Source organism: Microtus oregoni, unplaced genomic scaffold (genome assembly GCF_018167655.1).
Source record: "Microtus oregoni isolate MIOR12 unplaced genomic scaffold, Mior012 000006F_ref0000085, whole genome shotgun sequence".
In the NCBI taxonomy this organism is placed as follows: Eukaryota; Metazoa; Chordata; class Mammalia; order Rodentia; family Cricetidae; genus Microtus; species Microtus oregoni.
This window is the reverse complement of record NW_024543065.1, coordinates 57,170,413-57,186,687: the sequence shown is the minus strand read 5'-3', so window position 1 is coordinate 57,186,687 and position 16,275 is coordinate 57,170,413. Positions and strand designations below refer to the sequence as shown.

Below are 16,275 nucleotides of genomic sequence, written 5' to 3'. Positions count from 1 at the left end.
GTGCCCCCACCTCTTTGCTCTGAGAAAGGGTCTCACACAGTCTAGGTTTACTTCAAGCTCACTAAACTAAAAGGGAACTGAACCTCTGACTCTTCCTGCCTCTACCTTCCAAATCCAGGGGTTACAATGTGTGCCACCACCACCCATGGCCAGTCTCTTTCTGTCCCTCTTTCTTCCACTTATCTCAGGCAAAGAAAAATGGGAGGAAGTGACTTGTTGGAAGTGATAAGCACCCCAGAAGGAGGTGGTTAGCAAGCAAGCTCTCGTGGCTTCCCCTTCCTCTTTTGCACTTGGCTTTCCGGGAGTGTTGAGACTCCTCATCCCCACTGTGTTGACAGCTGACTCCTAGGCACAGCCTCCGTTTCTCATGCTCAGCCCTTCATCTTCTTTAGAGTCATCTTTGTGGTGCTTTGGACTTGCTGTGAGCCTCTTCGGTGAACAGAGTCACCTGTAGGTGTCTGCTGAAGGTTGACAACAGGATCCTACCTAGAGCAGAATCCTCAAAGGCTCACGTCATTTTTGCTTGCTCATTTGTTCTGTTTTTTGTTTTTGTTTGTTTGTTTTTTTTGAGACAGGGTTTCTTTGTGTAACAGCCCTGGCTGTCCTGGAGCTCACTTTGTAGACCAGGCTGGCCTTGAACTCACAGAGCTTTACTTGCCTCTGCCTCCCCAGTGCTGGGATTAAAGGAGTGCCCCACTACTGCCAGGTGTTCATGTCCTTTATATTACATAGAAGTGCAGTTAGATGTGTTGGCACACACCTGCAACCCCTGCATTTGGGATGTGCTAGCAGGAGCGTCAGGAATTCAACACTATCCTTGGCTATCTATATATTGAGTTCAAAGCCAGCCTGGGCTACTTAAAATCCCTTCTAAAAAAAAAAAAAGATAAAAAACCTAGTTTAATACTGCATGATGTGTGGCACTCCAGACACTGAGGCAAAGGATCAAGAGCTTGCAGCCCATCATCAGTCACCTTCAAGTGTATCCAGTGGTCAGCCAGGCATGGTGGCACAATCCTTTAATCCCAGCACTGGGAGGCAGAAGCAGGTGGATCTCTGTGAGTTCGAAGCCAGCCTGGTCTACAGAGCTAGTTCCAGGACAGCTAGGGCTACACAGAGAAACCCTGTCCTCAAAAACAAAACAAAACAAAAAAGAGTTCAGGGCCAGATTAGGCTTGTATTTGTATGTAGCATGTGTAAGCCTTCCATATACTTTAAACCATTATATATACAGATATGTGATATGTATGTACATATGTCTATATGTAATACTTCTTCATTTTCAGTGCTGAAGATCAAACTTAGGGCTCCATGTGAGCTAAGCATGAGCTCTACTACTCATTACTTATATTACTACATTACTTATATTACTTATTCCTGACATAGAAGTCCTATGCAAATAGTTGTATTTCTGTATTGTTTAGGAAATATGGCCTGAAGATTAGGCCTATAGCTCAGTTGGTAGAGTGTTTGTCCTGCATACATTTTTATTTATTTATTTATTATTTATTTATTTATTTATTATTTATTTATTTTGGTTTTTCGAAACAGGGTTTCTTTGTAGCTTTGTAGCCAGTCCTGGAACTAGCTCTTGTAGAGGCTGGCCTCGAACTCACAGAGATCCACCTGCCTCTGCCTCCTGAGTACTGGGATTAAAGGAATGCGCCACCCCCACCCAGCTGTTTTATTTTCTTTTTAAGACAGGGTTTCTCTGTGTAGCCCTGGCTATCCTGGAACTCATTCTGTAGACCAGGTTGGCCTCAAACTTACAAAGATTTGCCTGCCCATCTCTGCCTCCCAAGTGCTGGATTAATGGCACGGGCCATCACTGCTCACCTCCTATTTTTTATTTTTTAAGTTGTGTATGTAAACATGTGGGTATATGCACCTGAGTGCAGTGCCTGCAGAGTCCAGAAGGGGGCATTAGATCCCCTTAAAGGTAGTTGGTGAGAACCCAACAGCATTTGTTGTTTTTTTTGCTTTTATTAATTTTTTAAGGATTTATTTATTTATTATGTATACAGTATTCTTAGTATTCTGCATGTATGCCTGCAGGCCAGAAGAGGGCACCAGATCTCATTACAGATGGTTGTGAGCCATCATGTGGTTGCTGGGAATTGAACTCAGGACCTTTGGAAGAGCAAGCAGCACTCTTAACCACTGAGCCATCTCTCCAGCCCCTGCTTTTATTCTTTTAATATTTTATTTATTTTTACTTTATGTTTATGGATATTTTTCCTGCATGTAGATCTTCATACCACACATGTGCCTGGTGTCCTCAGAGGTGTCAGGTCCTCTGGAACATGAGTTACAGATTGGTGTGAGCTGCCATATGGTGCTAGGAACTGAACCAGGGTCCCCTGCAAAAGTAGCAAGTGCTCTTAACTGCTAAGCCATCTCTCCTGGAACTTGGCAATTCTGCTGCCTCTCCTTCCTCACTGCTAGGATTACAAGTGAGCACTACCCTGCGTGCTGTACTCCTTTTGTTTCCTTGTGTATTTGTGTGTGTCAGGACTTTCTCATAACCTAGGTTTTCTTGGACCGTCCGCTCCCAAATAATGACACAGAGAATTATTATTAATTATGAATGCTCGACCTTATGTTAGGGATATAGTTAGCTTTTTTTTTTTTTTTTTTTTTTTTTTTTTTTTTTTTTTTTGGTTTTTCGAGACAGGGTTTCTCTGTAGCTTTGGAGCCTGTTCTGGAACTCCCTTTGTAGACCAGGCTGGCCTCGAACTCACAGAGATCCACCTGCCTCTGCTTCCCAAGTGCTGGGATTGAAGGCGAGTGCCACCACCGCCTGGCTAGCTTTTTTTCTTTAATTTAAACTAACCCATCTCTGTTAATCTATGTATACTTTCCCAAGGCTCATTTATCTCATCTATTTAAAGTCCATCTTGCTTTCCCGCTTTCTCCATGTCTGGCTGGCTGGGACCCAGCACACTGAGCCCTGGTTCACTGGGCCTTGGCTGGCTGGCTGACTCCCCTTTTCTATCTACCTGCCAGGCTCACCTATAGTCCTCTGCCTAGCTATTGGCCATTCAGCTTCTATTATTATTATTATTTATTTATTTATTATGTATGCAGTGTTCTGCCAGAAGAGGGCCCCAGATCTCCTTATGGATGGTTGTGAGTCACCATGTGGTTGCTGGGAATTGAACTCAGGACCTCTGGAAGAGCAGCCAGTGCTCTTAACCTCTGAGCCATCTCTCCAGCCCGCCATTCAGCTTTTTATTAGACCAATCAGGAGCCTTGGGCAGGCAAAATGAAACAGCAACACATCTTTACATACTTAAACAAACGCAGCATAAACAAAACAATACATCTTTAATAACCAAATGCAGCACCAATAAGTGCAACACATGTTTACGTAGTTAAACAAGTATTCTATTCCACAAAATTGAGCTCCCTGTGTCCATGAGGATGACCTTGAACTTCCAATCCTTCTGCCTCCTGGGTCCTACAATTACAGAGTGTACTATCACTCCTGTCTCATTTTTTGTGTGTTTGTGTTTGATGTGTATGCATATATGTGTGAGTTTGGACATGAGAGTGCCCATGTGCCTGTGGAAGACAGACGACAACTCACAGGAGTTGCTTCTCCCCTTCATCACGTGAGTCCCAGGGTTTGTGGGTGAGTGTTTTTAGCCCTGGAGCTATCTGGCTGCTCCACGCACTGTTTTCTTTTGTTCGTTTGATTGGTTGTTTTTTGGAGACAGGGTTTCTCTGTGTAACAGCTCTGACTCTCCTGGAACTCACTTTGTAGACTGGGTTGGCCTCGAACTCACAGAGATCCACCTGCCTCTGCCTCCTAAATGCTGGGATTAAAGGTGAGTGCCACCACCCCCCAGCTGCCGTACACCGTTTTTAAACTTTAGTTTTTTTCATCTGTTTATTGGTAATCATCTGGGAGAGCTGAGGACTCAATAAAAGGCATATTATATGCAGGACCTGACCTGCACCCTGGAACACTGTGGCTATTGTTTCTGTTTTTATAGTCTGGCATCGCTTCCTATAGACAGAGACCCAAATTGGGCTCTGTCCCCAGAATTACCACAGTTTTATAAATAGATCCTGTTCCATGTATCTTAGCTGTGGTCTGGTTGTGGGCAGGACTCTGGTCTGCCTTCTATGCTGCTGTAAGAAGAGCACTGAGTTCAGGCTGTAAAGGGCTGTGGGAGCCCCATGGGAGAATAAAATGAGGAAACCCCTCTTTTGTTTTTACCTACTTATTTATTCTTAAAACAGTGTTTCACTCTGTAGCCCTGGATGACCCAGAACTTGCTCTGTAGACCAGGCTAGTCTCTAACAGAGTCCCATCTGCCTCTGCTCCCCAAATTCTGGGATTAAAGGCATGCACGGCCCTATAAGCTGTTTGCTAGTTTGTTGTTTTGGAGACAGTTTTGCTATACACAATCTCCTCACCTTTAAATTTAAATATACATAGGAACATCTCAGCCCCTGGGTCTGGGGCTCTATCAAGGTAGGGGGTCCCTAGGAGTTATCCCTGATTTTATATGTCAATATATGTGTTAGTTTATTTCTGTGAGTATAGGTGTTTTGCCTGCATTTATGTCTGTGCACCATGTGCGTGCCGGATGTCCAAAAGGGCCAAAAGAGGGCGCTGGATCCCCGGGAGCCCCCGGACCTGGAGTTACAGACAGTTGTTGGTCTCCATGTGAATGCTGGGAATGAATTGAACCCAGGCCCTCTGCAAAAGCAGCTAATGCTCTTAGCCACTTAGCCATCTCTCCAGCCATCCCACCCCACCTTTTGGAGACAGGTATTCACTAGGTTGCCCAGGTGGTCCCGGGGATGGTGATCGTTCCGTCTGTAATGCTAAATGTAGCCACCATACCCTCGCCAGAAGTTTACTCGTTCATCTTTTGGGCTTTTAATTTTGTTTTGGTTTTTGTGTTTAATGTTGTTCGTTTTTTTGAGACAGGGTCATATTATGTAGCCCTGGAACTTACTATGGTATCGAACTCATACAGATAAACCTGCTCCTGCCTCCCGAGTGCTGGAATAAAGGAGTGAGCCACCACGGAATCTATTAACTCTTCAGGTTTTTTTGAGACAGTCTTGCATTTCCCTTCCAACAATATACCCGGACTCCGGATCAGTTGTTCCCAAATCATGGCGACCCCTCCCCCACAACTTCTTCCTTCTTCCACATGCTAGTCCCTCAAAACAAAGACCCCAGCACAGTACTGTGGATGTAAGGGAAGTGTCTTAAGGCCTGATCACTAAAGGCCCGTCTCACTTTGACCCAGGTTGGCCAGGAACTCGCAGCAATCCTGTCTCAGCCCCCGCACCACCCCCATGCTAAGATTATAGGCAGACGCCCCCATTTCCGAGGAGAGTTTCAATTCTGAGTTGAAAAGCTGCCACTCCGCGAGGAACAGAGTTGGAAGGGACATCAAGCAGGAAAGAACTCGGCCATCCTGTCCATCTCCCGGATCCAGGAGCGTCGGGCTCCACCCTCCCAGGTCCTGTCCCCACACCTGGTGTTTGGGCGTGCCTCAGTTTCCCAGTAGCAGGGCGTTCCGCCAGCCCCGCTCCTCCCCTTTTTCCTCTTCCTCTTCGAGGCGAGGCGTCGGTGGCCGTGCCTGAAGCTCCCGGAACTAAAAGCAGACCGCGGGCGGTGGGCCGGCGGGGGCCACGTCAGCGGGTGGCGGGACTGTGCGGGCACCATGCGGCGGGGCGCGCTCCTGGCCGGTGCCCTGGTCGCCTACGCCGGGTACCTAGCGCTGGGCGCGCTGTTGGTGGCTCAGCTGGAGCGGCCGCACGAAGCCCGGCTACGGGCAGAGCTGGGGACGCTGCGGGAGCAGCTGCTGCGGCACAGCCCGTGCGTGGCGGCGCCCGCCCTGGACGCCTTCGTGGAGCGGGTGCTGGCGGCCGGACGTCTGGGACGGGCGGTGCTGGCCAATACCACGGGACCCGCCAACGCTTCAGACCCCGCCTGGGACTTCGCCTCAGCGCTCTTCTTCGCCAGCACACTAGTCACTACCGTGGGTAAGTGAGAGCCATCCTCCCACTCCCCAGCCAGCGTCGTCAGGCTCCTTCAAGATACTCCTTCATCCAAATCATCTCGGGGTCTGAGTTCCTCTCAAAATAACCCCCATTCCCAGCACGAAAACAGACCCACACTGGCCTCCCCTGCCCCCCCCCCCCTTTTTTTTTTGTTTTGTTTTTCGAGACAGGGTTTCTTTGTGGCTTTGGAGCCTGTCCTGGAACTAACTCTTGTAGACCAGGCTGGTCTCGAACTCACAGAGATCCGCCTGCCTCTGCCTCCCGAGTGCTGGGATTAAAGGCGTGCGCCACCATTGCCCGGCTTCCCCTGCCCCTTTTGAAGAGTGCAAGCCAAACCTTCCTCTCAAGTAGTAAAAAGTTCAGTTCCCTTAGAGTAGAGACCCCTTCATAACTTCTTACAGAATCTGGGTCCCCCTCTGGGGCCGTTTATTTGTTTGATCTTGAGATAGCACCTCTCTTTGTAGCCTTGGCTAGCCTGGAACTTCATCCCCCTGCCTCAGCCTCCTAAAATGCTGAGATTACAGATATGGGCCCCCAGGCCTGGCTCCACTCCTTTCTTAATCCTCTTGATTTAGGATTAGTGTACATAATTTGCAAGGGCCTGGGACCTTCCTTGTGTCTCTGATCCCAGGGGCTGTGTCCACATTAGGGCTGGCACAACCATCTCTTCCGTCTCCTGACTTCAGATAGTTCTTTCTGGGAACAGCCCACTTCAGCTGCCTCCTGAACTTAGATCCCCAGGGAACACCGAGATGCAGGACCGGGACTGAACTCGGGCCCTCATGCATTCTAGTCAGTAATCTCAGGGCACCATCACTAGAGGCCTGGCTTCTAGGAGAGACCTGAGACCCATACTGGAATCCCTTTCACTCTGACACTCTCCAGCAGGGGCCCCAGATCAAAGGCGTCCATGCCTCTACTGTCCCCATATTTCCCACTCTGACACAGGGCTCCACCTATCTCCCCTCTCTGCCCCCCCACCCCCCCACCCCCCCACCCGTGTTGCCAAGATTTCTCCCAGTGTTCTTCCACTCCAACTCAGGATTCCTGGATCGGCAGCTCCAACAACCAGGGGTAAGAAGGGAACAAACTGAGAGGGTCCTCCATGAAGAATTATTGGCTGTCCAGCTTGAAGGCCCACAAGCCAACACTCCTGCCCCAACCTACCTCCAGCTAAACCTCTAGCCCTTTCTAAAATGTGGACCAGCCACGGGTGTCTCTTTCAGTTCATGAGTGAGAAGGGCCAAGGTGTAGCTCTGTTGTAGAACACTTGCGTAGCATGCATGGGTGAAGTCCTGAGTTCAGTCGTCAATACAACAAAAACCAGGCTGGCGATAGTGGTGCACACCTTTAATGCCATCACTTGGGAGGCAGAGGCAGGTGATCTCTATGAGTTCATAGACAGCCTGGTCTACAGAGCGAGTTTCAGGACAGCCAAGGCTGCACAGAGAAACCCTGTCTCAAAAAAAAAAAAAAAAAAAAAAAAAAAAAACAACAAAAACTACAAAACCAGAACACCTAAACCTGTGAGTGGAAACTGCCATCCATCCTCCAGATGTTCTGGGGGTTGGACCTCCACACCCTACAGCTGGAGCTTCACTTGCTACACAGCCCTGCCCCAGCCTGTTTGAGACAAGCCATTCTCTCTACCCGGGATGCTTGAGGCCCTCTATGACAGAGCCCCCGCCCCCCAACAGTATTGCTGACTCCACCCTTGACACCCAACAAGGACCTTAGCAATGTCTGCCCCACTACTTCCTTTGGCTACCCTGGACTCAGGAGCTCTGGCAGCAGGAGAGCTCACCCAGTCCAGATGAAACCTGCCGGCACCTGTTCCTCATTCCTATGAAACTAGGACCACAAGATCTCATCTTAAGCTAGAATCCTGGGCTTGCTTTAAGGTTATGGACTCCCCAGCTGGGTGTGGTGTATACCCCTCGGCACTTAGGAGGTGGAGACCCTGTCTCAGCCAGACCAAACTGGATGAGGGGGAAGACCCCGTGGGGAGGGGTGTTTACACTCACATAAACGCTGAGCGCTGAGCGTGGCTGTGCAAACCACAGCAAACCGTAACCCCAGCACTGGGCAGAGACAGGTTCCTTCTTGGGAGCTGCATAGCTAAATCAGCAAGCTTCGGTTCTGTAAGAGACCCCGCTGGAGGGGACAAGCTAAAGAGAGAGTGAACAGACCTCAGACAGTGTCCTCTGGCTTCTGTGTCTGTGCAGACACACCTGGGCACGTCCATTCATAAAATAAATAGACACACACAGAAAATAAAATAAAAAGACACATCACCTTACACAAATATTAGCTCTCTGCTGACATTCAGGGAGGACCCACCCTACCTGTACTCTCAGCCCTTAAGAACCCTAGGAAGTCCCTCCCGGAAAGTCCCTTCCATCCTCACACCACAGACCTGGGAAGCCCCTCAGAGGCTCTCTGCTGCTCTGCAGCCCCTCCCTCGCCACGAGGTGACCTCTTTTGGGGACTTCAAACAGGACAGAGGCTGAGCCACACTCTTCACTGCTTCTCCGGCTGGCAGTACCACAGAATCGCGGGTGGATTTTGTCCCCCATTGGGGCCCTCACTGTGTGTGAGCAGCAAACTGAGGTTACTGGCAACAGCTGATACCAGCGCTGGGTGACTCTTCACAGAAAAGAATGAACCTATCTCCCCTGAGGCTTGTTTTCCCCAAGCTTCCTGAGCCAGCCTGACCTGCTTCTGGACTTCCCTGGGGGTGGGGGTTGGGGGGGCAGGTACTTGTGTCTCTCTCTTTCTCCTCCTAGAGATGGCTTCTGGCAGGTCATCCCCTGGCACTGGCAGATGGACAAGTGAGGGGACATAGATATGCCTCAGGCACAGCTGACTGAGCAACTGCAAGCTGCACAGAACTCCCCACTTCTCAGCCGAAGCCCCACACCCAGGCTTTAACTCAGTAAAACACCCTTGTGAGGCAGCTACTGTTTATTGTCTGTCTGTCTGTCATCTGTGAAGCTAAGACCCAGAGAAGCTGGCCAGCTGTCACATGGTCACACAGCTAGGATGGTGTAGAACACTGTGACCCACATTTTTAGTCCTAGCACCCCAGAGGTGGAAGCAGTGGGATTACTACAAGTCCAACGAAAGCTACAAGTGAGATCCTGCTTCGAAAAACAAAAGCCAAAAACACGAGTAAAGTCTGATGACAAAGAGGTGGTGAAGATCTGTTTCCACGATGCCAGCAGCTAAGGGATTTCTGCAGCTGGGGAACTCGCAGGTTGAGTGCTTTCGACCAGGAGTTATGGTGAACTAGTCTGTATCGGGTGCATCGGTCCTGATGGAGCGTGGGGGAAAATCTGATCCCTTCTGCCACTGGGGGTTGCTCCCCTAGTTTTAGATCCAGAACATGGGGTCTGTTTCCCCTGCCCCGCCCCCCCCCCCCCCAAGCCTCAACCATGTTCTGCTCTGAGATTTTTGGTTCCACCAGACTGTGCAGATCTTTTGAGGTCAGTTCTGAAACCCAGCCTGTACAGTGAGTAGGAACAGGGAAGTTCGTTTGAGGGCTCATGCATATAGCTTGGCATGCAAAAAAGATAACGTGACCAGACCTCGTGGTACAGGCTTGTAGTCCCAGCTATCAGAGGCTGATGGAGAAGCCCAATGTTAAGGCCTGTCTGGGAGATTTAGTGGAATCCTGTCTCAAACTAGAAAGTAAAAAAGGTGTGGGGTTCAGCTGTAGAGCAGCTGCCTAGGATACAGCAGGGGAACCCCTTGACTCAGCCAGAAGTGAAGCTTCTTTGTAGGAAAGAGAGTGTGTGGGTGTGTGTCCTAAAAGAACTCAACACTTGACTATATCAAAATAGCATCACAGGACCAGTGATGGAAGATTACTAAAATGAAACATTAAGGCAGAGAAGAGTGTGGGGTGGCACAGGAAAGGGTGAGGAACGGGTGATAACGCTGGGCACGGTGGCTGACACTAGCGGTCTCAGAGAGTCTGACGTGGGGGTGGAGATGGGGTTAAGGCTGTTCTCGCAGAGGACACAGGTTCAGTGCTGAGCACTTTCATGGCAGCTCATGACTGTAACACCAGTTCCAGGGAGCTGGCCTCTCTTCTGACCTGCACAGACTCTTGCTCACGTGTGGTATCCATACCCACATTCAGGCACATAAATATACATATAAAAAGTAAAAGTTTTTTTCTTAAAACGTCTGAAGCAGTAGGATTGCTATGAGTTTAAGTTCATCTGGAATGAAACCCAGCCCCCAAGAGATAAATAAATTGTTAAATACATGGTAGAAAATGTCATAATAGGGGGCTGGAGAGATGGCTCAGTGGTAAAGAGCACTGGCTACTCTTGCAGAGGACCTGGATTCAATTCCCAGCACCCACACGGCAGCTCACAACTGTCTGTAACTCCAGTTCCAGGGGGTCCAACACCCTCATACAGACATAAATGCTAGCAAAACACCAACACATATAAAATAAGATAAAGTAATTTTTAAAAATGTCATAGGGACTAGAGAGATGGCTCAAAGGTTAAGAGCATTGCCTGCTCTTCCAAAGGTCCTGAGTTCAATTCCCAGTAATCAAAACCCACATGGTGGCTCACAACCATCTGTAATGAGGTTTGGTGTCCTCTTCTGGCCTGCAGGCATACACACAGACAGAATATTGTATACATAATAAATAAATAAATTTAAAAAAATAAAAATGTCATAATAATATCATTATTTTATGCAATGAATATACACTAATTGAAAGGTTACAAAAAGCCCAGATGTGGTTGCATGCCTATAATCCCAGCCCCTAAGGAGGATGGAGGGGGATCATGAGTTTTAGTGCATTGTGGGCACAACAGCCGTATAATAAATAACACACAATAAATAAATCCAATTAAAAATACACATAATTTAATTTTTAATATTCTAGATTCATTATTGTATGCGTGTTTTATTATATATAATATATATCATTAATATATTATATATTGCCTACACATATATATGTGCATCACATGCATGCCTGGTACCCAAGGAGGTCAGAAGAGGGTAGATCCTGCCTGGCTGTATGGCGCATGTCTTTAATTCCAGCCCTCAGGAGGCAGATGTAGGCAGATCTCTGTGAGTCTGAGGCCAGTATCCCCTAGATTTGGAGTTACAGATGGCTGTGAATGACTATGTGGGTGCTGAGAATCAAAATCGGGTCCTTTGCTAGAGTAACAAGAACTTTTAAGTGCTAGTCATCTCTCCAGGTTCCCCAGAATAATGGTAATAATCATAGTAGTAATAGGAATAGATAATAGGCATGAAAAGGAATTCTTCCTAAACGAGACTTAAGAATGCTCTCTCTAGCCACCTTCCTGACACTCGTGTTAAACAAGTGCTCCACACCGGTCCACACCCTGCACCAACAGGATTCTTCTCTTCTAAGTCAGGGTCTCTCTATGTAGCCCATACTGGCCTTGAGCTTCCAATCCTTCGACCTCAGCTTCCTGTGTCCTGAACTTACAGGTGTGGAGCACCATGCCTGGCTTCCTAAGGAGTCTTGCTACCTGCTTTGGGACATATGATAGATACCCACTTTGAGATTACAGGTGAAGATTTCTCGTGGACAACACAGTTCAGAGGACTGTAGTGGTAGGGTGGGTGGATCTGTCCATGTGAATAGGGGTGGTAGTCACGGATGTCTACGGCCACTCTGTACTGTCATTGAGAGAGTCAAGCTGGGAGTCCTTAAACCTGGAAAAATGAAACAAATCCAATGCCATTAAAACCTCTTTACTAAACCAGGTAGTGGTGGCACACACCTTTAATTGCAACCGCCCAGGACGCAGTGGCAGGCGGATCTCTGTGGGTTCAAGGTCAACCTGGTCTACAAAGCAAGTTCCACAACAGGCTCCATAGCCCATAGCTACTGGTAAACACTGTCTCAAACAAACAGACAAACAAACAAAAAAACAAAAACAAAAAAACTCTTTTCTGCTGGGTGGTTCTGCCAGGTGGTGGTGGCACCTTTAATCCCAATACTTGGGAGGCAGATATAGGTGGATCTCTATAAATTTGAGGCCAGCTTGGACTACAAAGCAAATTCTAGGACAGCCAGTACTACACAGAGAAACCCTGTCTCGAAATACAAACAAAAACCTAAAAGCAAAGTTAACATTTGAAAGGTGATGGTGGCGCACGCCTTTAATCCCAGCACTCAGGAGTCAGAGGCAGGAGGCTCTCTGTGAGTTTTAGGCCAGCCTGGTCTACAGAGCAAGTTCCAAGACAACCAGGCCTACACAGAGAAACCCTGTCTCAAAAAAACAAAACAAAACAACAACCAAAAACATCCCTCTTCCAATGGTATATTTAATTCATTTTACCAGAAGTCAAGGAATTCTTTCTTTTCTTTCTTTTTGGTTTGTTTGAGACAGGGCTTCTCTTGTGTAATAGCCCTAGTGGTCCTGGAACTCGTTCTGTAGACCAGGCTGATCTCCAGAGATCCATCAGCCTCTGCCTCCTGAGTGCTAGAATTAAAGGTATATACCACCATGCCCAGCTTAAAGTCCAGGATTTCAAAGACCTGGCACCTGTTTTGGGCTTTCACAATGCTGCTGAAGATAGGAAATAGGTGTTGAGAAGCAGTCCTAATAGGGAAAAATACAAGGTTTACATTCCTTGTAGTTGGCTGGAAGCGTGGCTCAGTAGTAGAGCCCCTGCCTAGTACTCCCCAGAGGAAATCCCCAGGGCTTCACATAGAGTGCCCAGGCTAATGTGGGATTGATCCCCCAAAACTAGAGAAAACTTTTTTTTTTTAAGTGAGTAACTCAAAGCAAGTGCATTGAGATGAGTCCAGAGGGTTTATTTATGGGGCTTTCCATGGGTTTCAAAAGAAACCACAGCACCTGAATGGACCTGTGTGGCCAGTGGAGCCAGGGAGGAGGGGTGAGCAGTGAGGTTGGGAGAACTTGGGCCTCAGGACGTGGAGGTGCCAGTGTGCAGAAGGACTCCTCTCCCTACAGGCTATGGCTACACGACCCCGCTAACAGATGCAGGCAAAGCCTTCTCCATCGTCTTTGCTCTCCTGGGCGTGCCCCTCACCATGCTGCTCCTGACTGCCTCGGCCCAGCGCCTGTCACTGCTGCTCACCCACACACCCCTGTCCTGGCTGAGCTTGCGCTGGGGCTGGCACCCCCAGCGGGCAGCCCGCTGGCACCTGGTGGCCCTGCTGGTGGTCATAGTGGCGGTCTTCTTCCTGGTGCCAGCTGCAGTTTTCGCCTACCTGGAGGAGGCCTGGAGCTTCCTGGATGCCTTCTACTTCTGCTTCATCTCTCTGTCCACCATTGGCCTGGGGGACTATGTGCCTGGGGAAGCCCCTGGCCAACCTTACCGGTCCCTCTACAAGGTGCTTGTCACAGGTGAGCTGCATAGCCGGCTGGGCATCTGTGGGCTGGCAGAGGGGGATTCTCAGGAAGAAATGGCCCTGTCCTAAGGGGTGTTGAAGGGGTTCCAAGAGCCAACCAGCTGTCCCAGGGGAGAGACACCCGTAGGACCACATCTCTGCTCTGGAGTCTGAGCCTGAAACTGACCCATCCCCTTGCCATCTCCCCGTCTCCCCTCCCCCATGTCTACAGCATACCTTTTCCTGGGCCTGGTTGCCATGGTGCTGGTGCTGCAGACTTTCCACCATGTGTCTGACCTCCATGGCCTCACCGAACTCATCTTGCTGCCCAATCCGGACCCTGCCAACCTCAGTCCGGATGAGGATGACCAGGTGAACATTCTGGACACCCAGACAGATCTGCACCAGCACCTCTCAGCTGGCTCCCATGCTAACTACGCCTCCATTCCCAGGTAGCTGGGTAGGTGCTCTCAACATGGATACACAGGGCTTTGGGGCCCATGTGTCTAGAGCAGACCAACAAGAGTGCCCTCGCACGCTCTCCTGACTCTCAAGGCCCTCCCCTGGGAGGGAGCAGAGGACTGGCTGCTCTGCCCCCTGCCCTCAGCTGCTCAGGGAACCACCACGGCCGCTTTCTCTTCCTTCCTCTTCTCTCATTTCTTCTCATACTCGGACCCCTTGCGCCTTCTGACTTAGCTGGTGAGAGCGGTGCTTTAACTCGTCTCGTCGTTCTTTTCTTGTGTCTCTTTCCCTCCTGCTGCATCAGTCACAGTTGCCGGTTCTTCTGGGCTCCCGGCCTGGGCTTCATTCAGTCACTGGATTAGTGGCTCTGTGTTGGCCAAGTGATTTCCCCGTTCTGAACGCTGTCATCCTCAGCTGTCTGGTGCGAAGAATATCAGACTGGTCCACAGCCCTCACTTCTGCCCTTCTGCTGGTGTGTGCCAGGCACACAGCAGCAGAATAACAGTAGAAGTGGCCTGGGCCCTGTTCTTTCTGTTGTTGTTTTGTTTTGTTGTCCGAGACAGGGTTTCTCTGTGGTTTTGGAGCCTGTCCTGGAACTAGCTCTTGTAGACCAGGTTGGTCTCGAATTCACAGAGATCCATCTGTCTCTGCCTCCCGAGTGCTGGGATTAAAGGCATGGGCCACCACTGCCTGGTCTTGAGCCGTGTTCTTACGGAGCTCACCAACCAGTGAGCTAGACTCACCTACTTGTCCCTTGCCCAGGCTCTAGAAGAGACAGAGTAGTTAAGACTGAGGAAAGGACCTGAAATGTCCAGGTGGACTTCTTAGAAGAAGGGCTAAGAACTAACCCAAGACCTGGCAGTCAAGAGAAGAAATTGTCCCTTCTTCTCAGGTGTCTACAGCTCATAGTACTTGTGGAAAGAGCCCTGGGATGGACCAGCATCTCCCTCAGTGGCTTGGCAGGCAAGGAACTGATCCAGGATATGAACCCAGATCAAAGGAGCATGGGAGGTGTCACTTAGCATAGCCCCACGGTGATGCTGTGTCTGTTTACTGGGCACTAACTGATGTCCCTGCGTTCTGAGCCAGTCTTCCTGGGTGTACCCTGTAACTGGGCCCTGCCCTGCCCGTGCATTTGAACAGGCACTCTACCTCTGGGTTCTGTGTCTGCTAAATGCTGACCATAATAGTGCTATTCCAAAAGACGACGCCAGCCAGGTGCAGTAGCACATGCCTGTAATCCGAGCTGAGGCAGGAGGCTTGAAATTTCCAGGCCAGGCTGGGCTACACAGCTGGAATGTATTATTATTATTAAAATAATAATAATAATAATAACAATAACAATCAATACATATAAGCAAAGGGTTATAGTGCCAGGGTAAAGATACGAGAGAAGTCTGTAGAACACACACACTCATGGCTGGGACTTAGTATTTATACATTTATATCACTTAGGAAGGGGTTGACTGTAACAAACCCCTGGCTGGCACTGTCTGAGTTAACCTAATTGTTCCATTGTACTTGGACAGAGCACACAGACTACACAGAGCGCCCACCGGGTGGGGTGTGGGTGGGTGCGAGTCACAGCCATGATGCTCTCCACAGTTATGAAGGGCCTGCTGGCCCTGGTTCAGTCTCTCTCTCTTCTGTTTCTGTCCGCTGAAGGCTTAGCTCCCATGTGTGCTTTCCTCCTGGTGTCCAAATGCTGTCACAAACCCAGACAACCTCTTCCTAAGGCATGCCATAGAAACTTCAACCAGAGTCCTGAACTTTAAGGAAGGCTAGCTCATCAGCGAATCATGCTAGAAAGTCTGTCGTTGTCCGAGAGAAGCCCAGACCACAAATTATCTCTTGGCCCAGCGTGGAGATATGGGGTTTTTGAGGCACAACTCACGTGACTTTATCGGGAGGGAGTTTTCAGGGATCCCTCATGAAATCCCGAGTTCACATCCTGAAAATTCACCCAGGTTTATCCTCCAAACAGCTTTTATACCAAAACATAGACTGGGGGGGGGGGGGGATTCATCAGCATTCTGTTTCCTAGGTAGCAGAGAGAATGACTGTGGTCACGTCCACACCTTCTATGCCCATTTTGTCACATTTCCCTACCTATGCCTGCTCTGACACATAGGCTGAATTAACCCCTCTTTCCCAGGTGCCCTCTCAAATTACAAAGAAAAAGCACAGTGACATTGGCAGATCCTGACCCTTTGTTTAGGATGGTGTCAGTTTGTCCCAAAAGGCTAGGTGACCACCTCCTGTGTGGCCAGGTGTGAACTGTGGCCTGAAATTCTGGCCGCCATACAAAGTAGAAATATGGGCCTGTATAATACAGCCCTACAGCCGGGCGGTGGTGGCGCACGCCTTTAATCCCAGCACTTGGGAGGCAGAGGCAGGCGGATCTCTGTGAG

General features: G+C 49.1%; 1 protein-coding gene across 1 annotated transcript; it reads left to right on the top strand.

Moving 5' to 3' along the window:
- The first annotated feature begins 5,616 nt into the window (after positions 1-5,616).
- Kcnk6 (potassium two pore domain channel subfamily K member 6) lies at positions 5,617-14,449 on the top strand. The gene is made up of 3 exons (XM_041654113.1): positions 5,617-6,015; positions 13,023-13,418; positions 13,635-14,449. Exons 1-3 carry the CDS (start codon positions 5,694-5,696, stop codon positions 13,856-13,858), a joined length of 942 nt encoding a protein of 313 aa, XP_041510047.1. The 5' UTR covers positions 5,617-5,693; the 3' UTR covers positions 13,859-14,449.
- The last annotated feature ends 1,826 nt before the right edge of the window (positions 14,450-16,275 follow it).

Excerpts from the sequence above, each read along its gene's own strand:
- Kcnk6 (XM_041654113.1), top strand. The coding sequence starts at position 5,694 with ATGCGGCGGGGCGCGCTCCTGGCCGGTGCCCTGGTCGCCTACGCCGGG. Across the intron at positions 6,016-13,022 it reads CACACTAGTCACTACCGTGG|GCTATGGCTACACGACCCCG; the intron begins GTAAGTGAGAGC and ends CTCTCCCTACAG. Across the intron at positions 13,419-13,634 it reads CTACAAGGTGCTTGTCACAG|CATACCTTTTCCTGGGCCTG; the intron begins GTGAGCTGCATA and ends CCATGTCTACAG.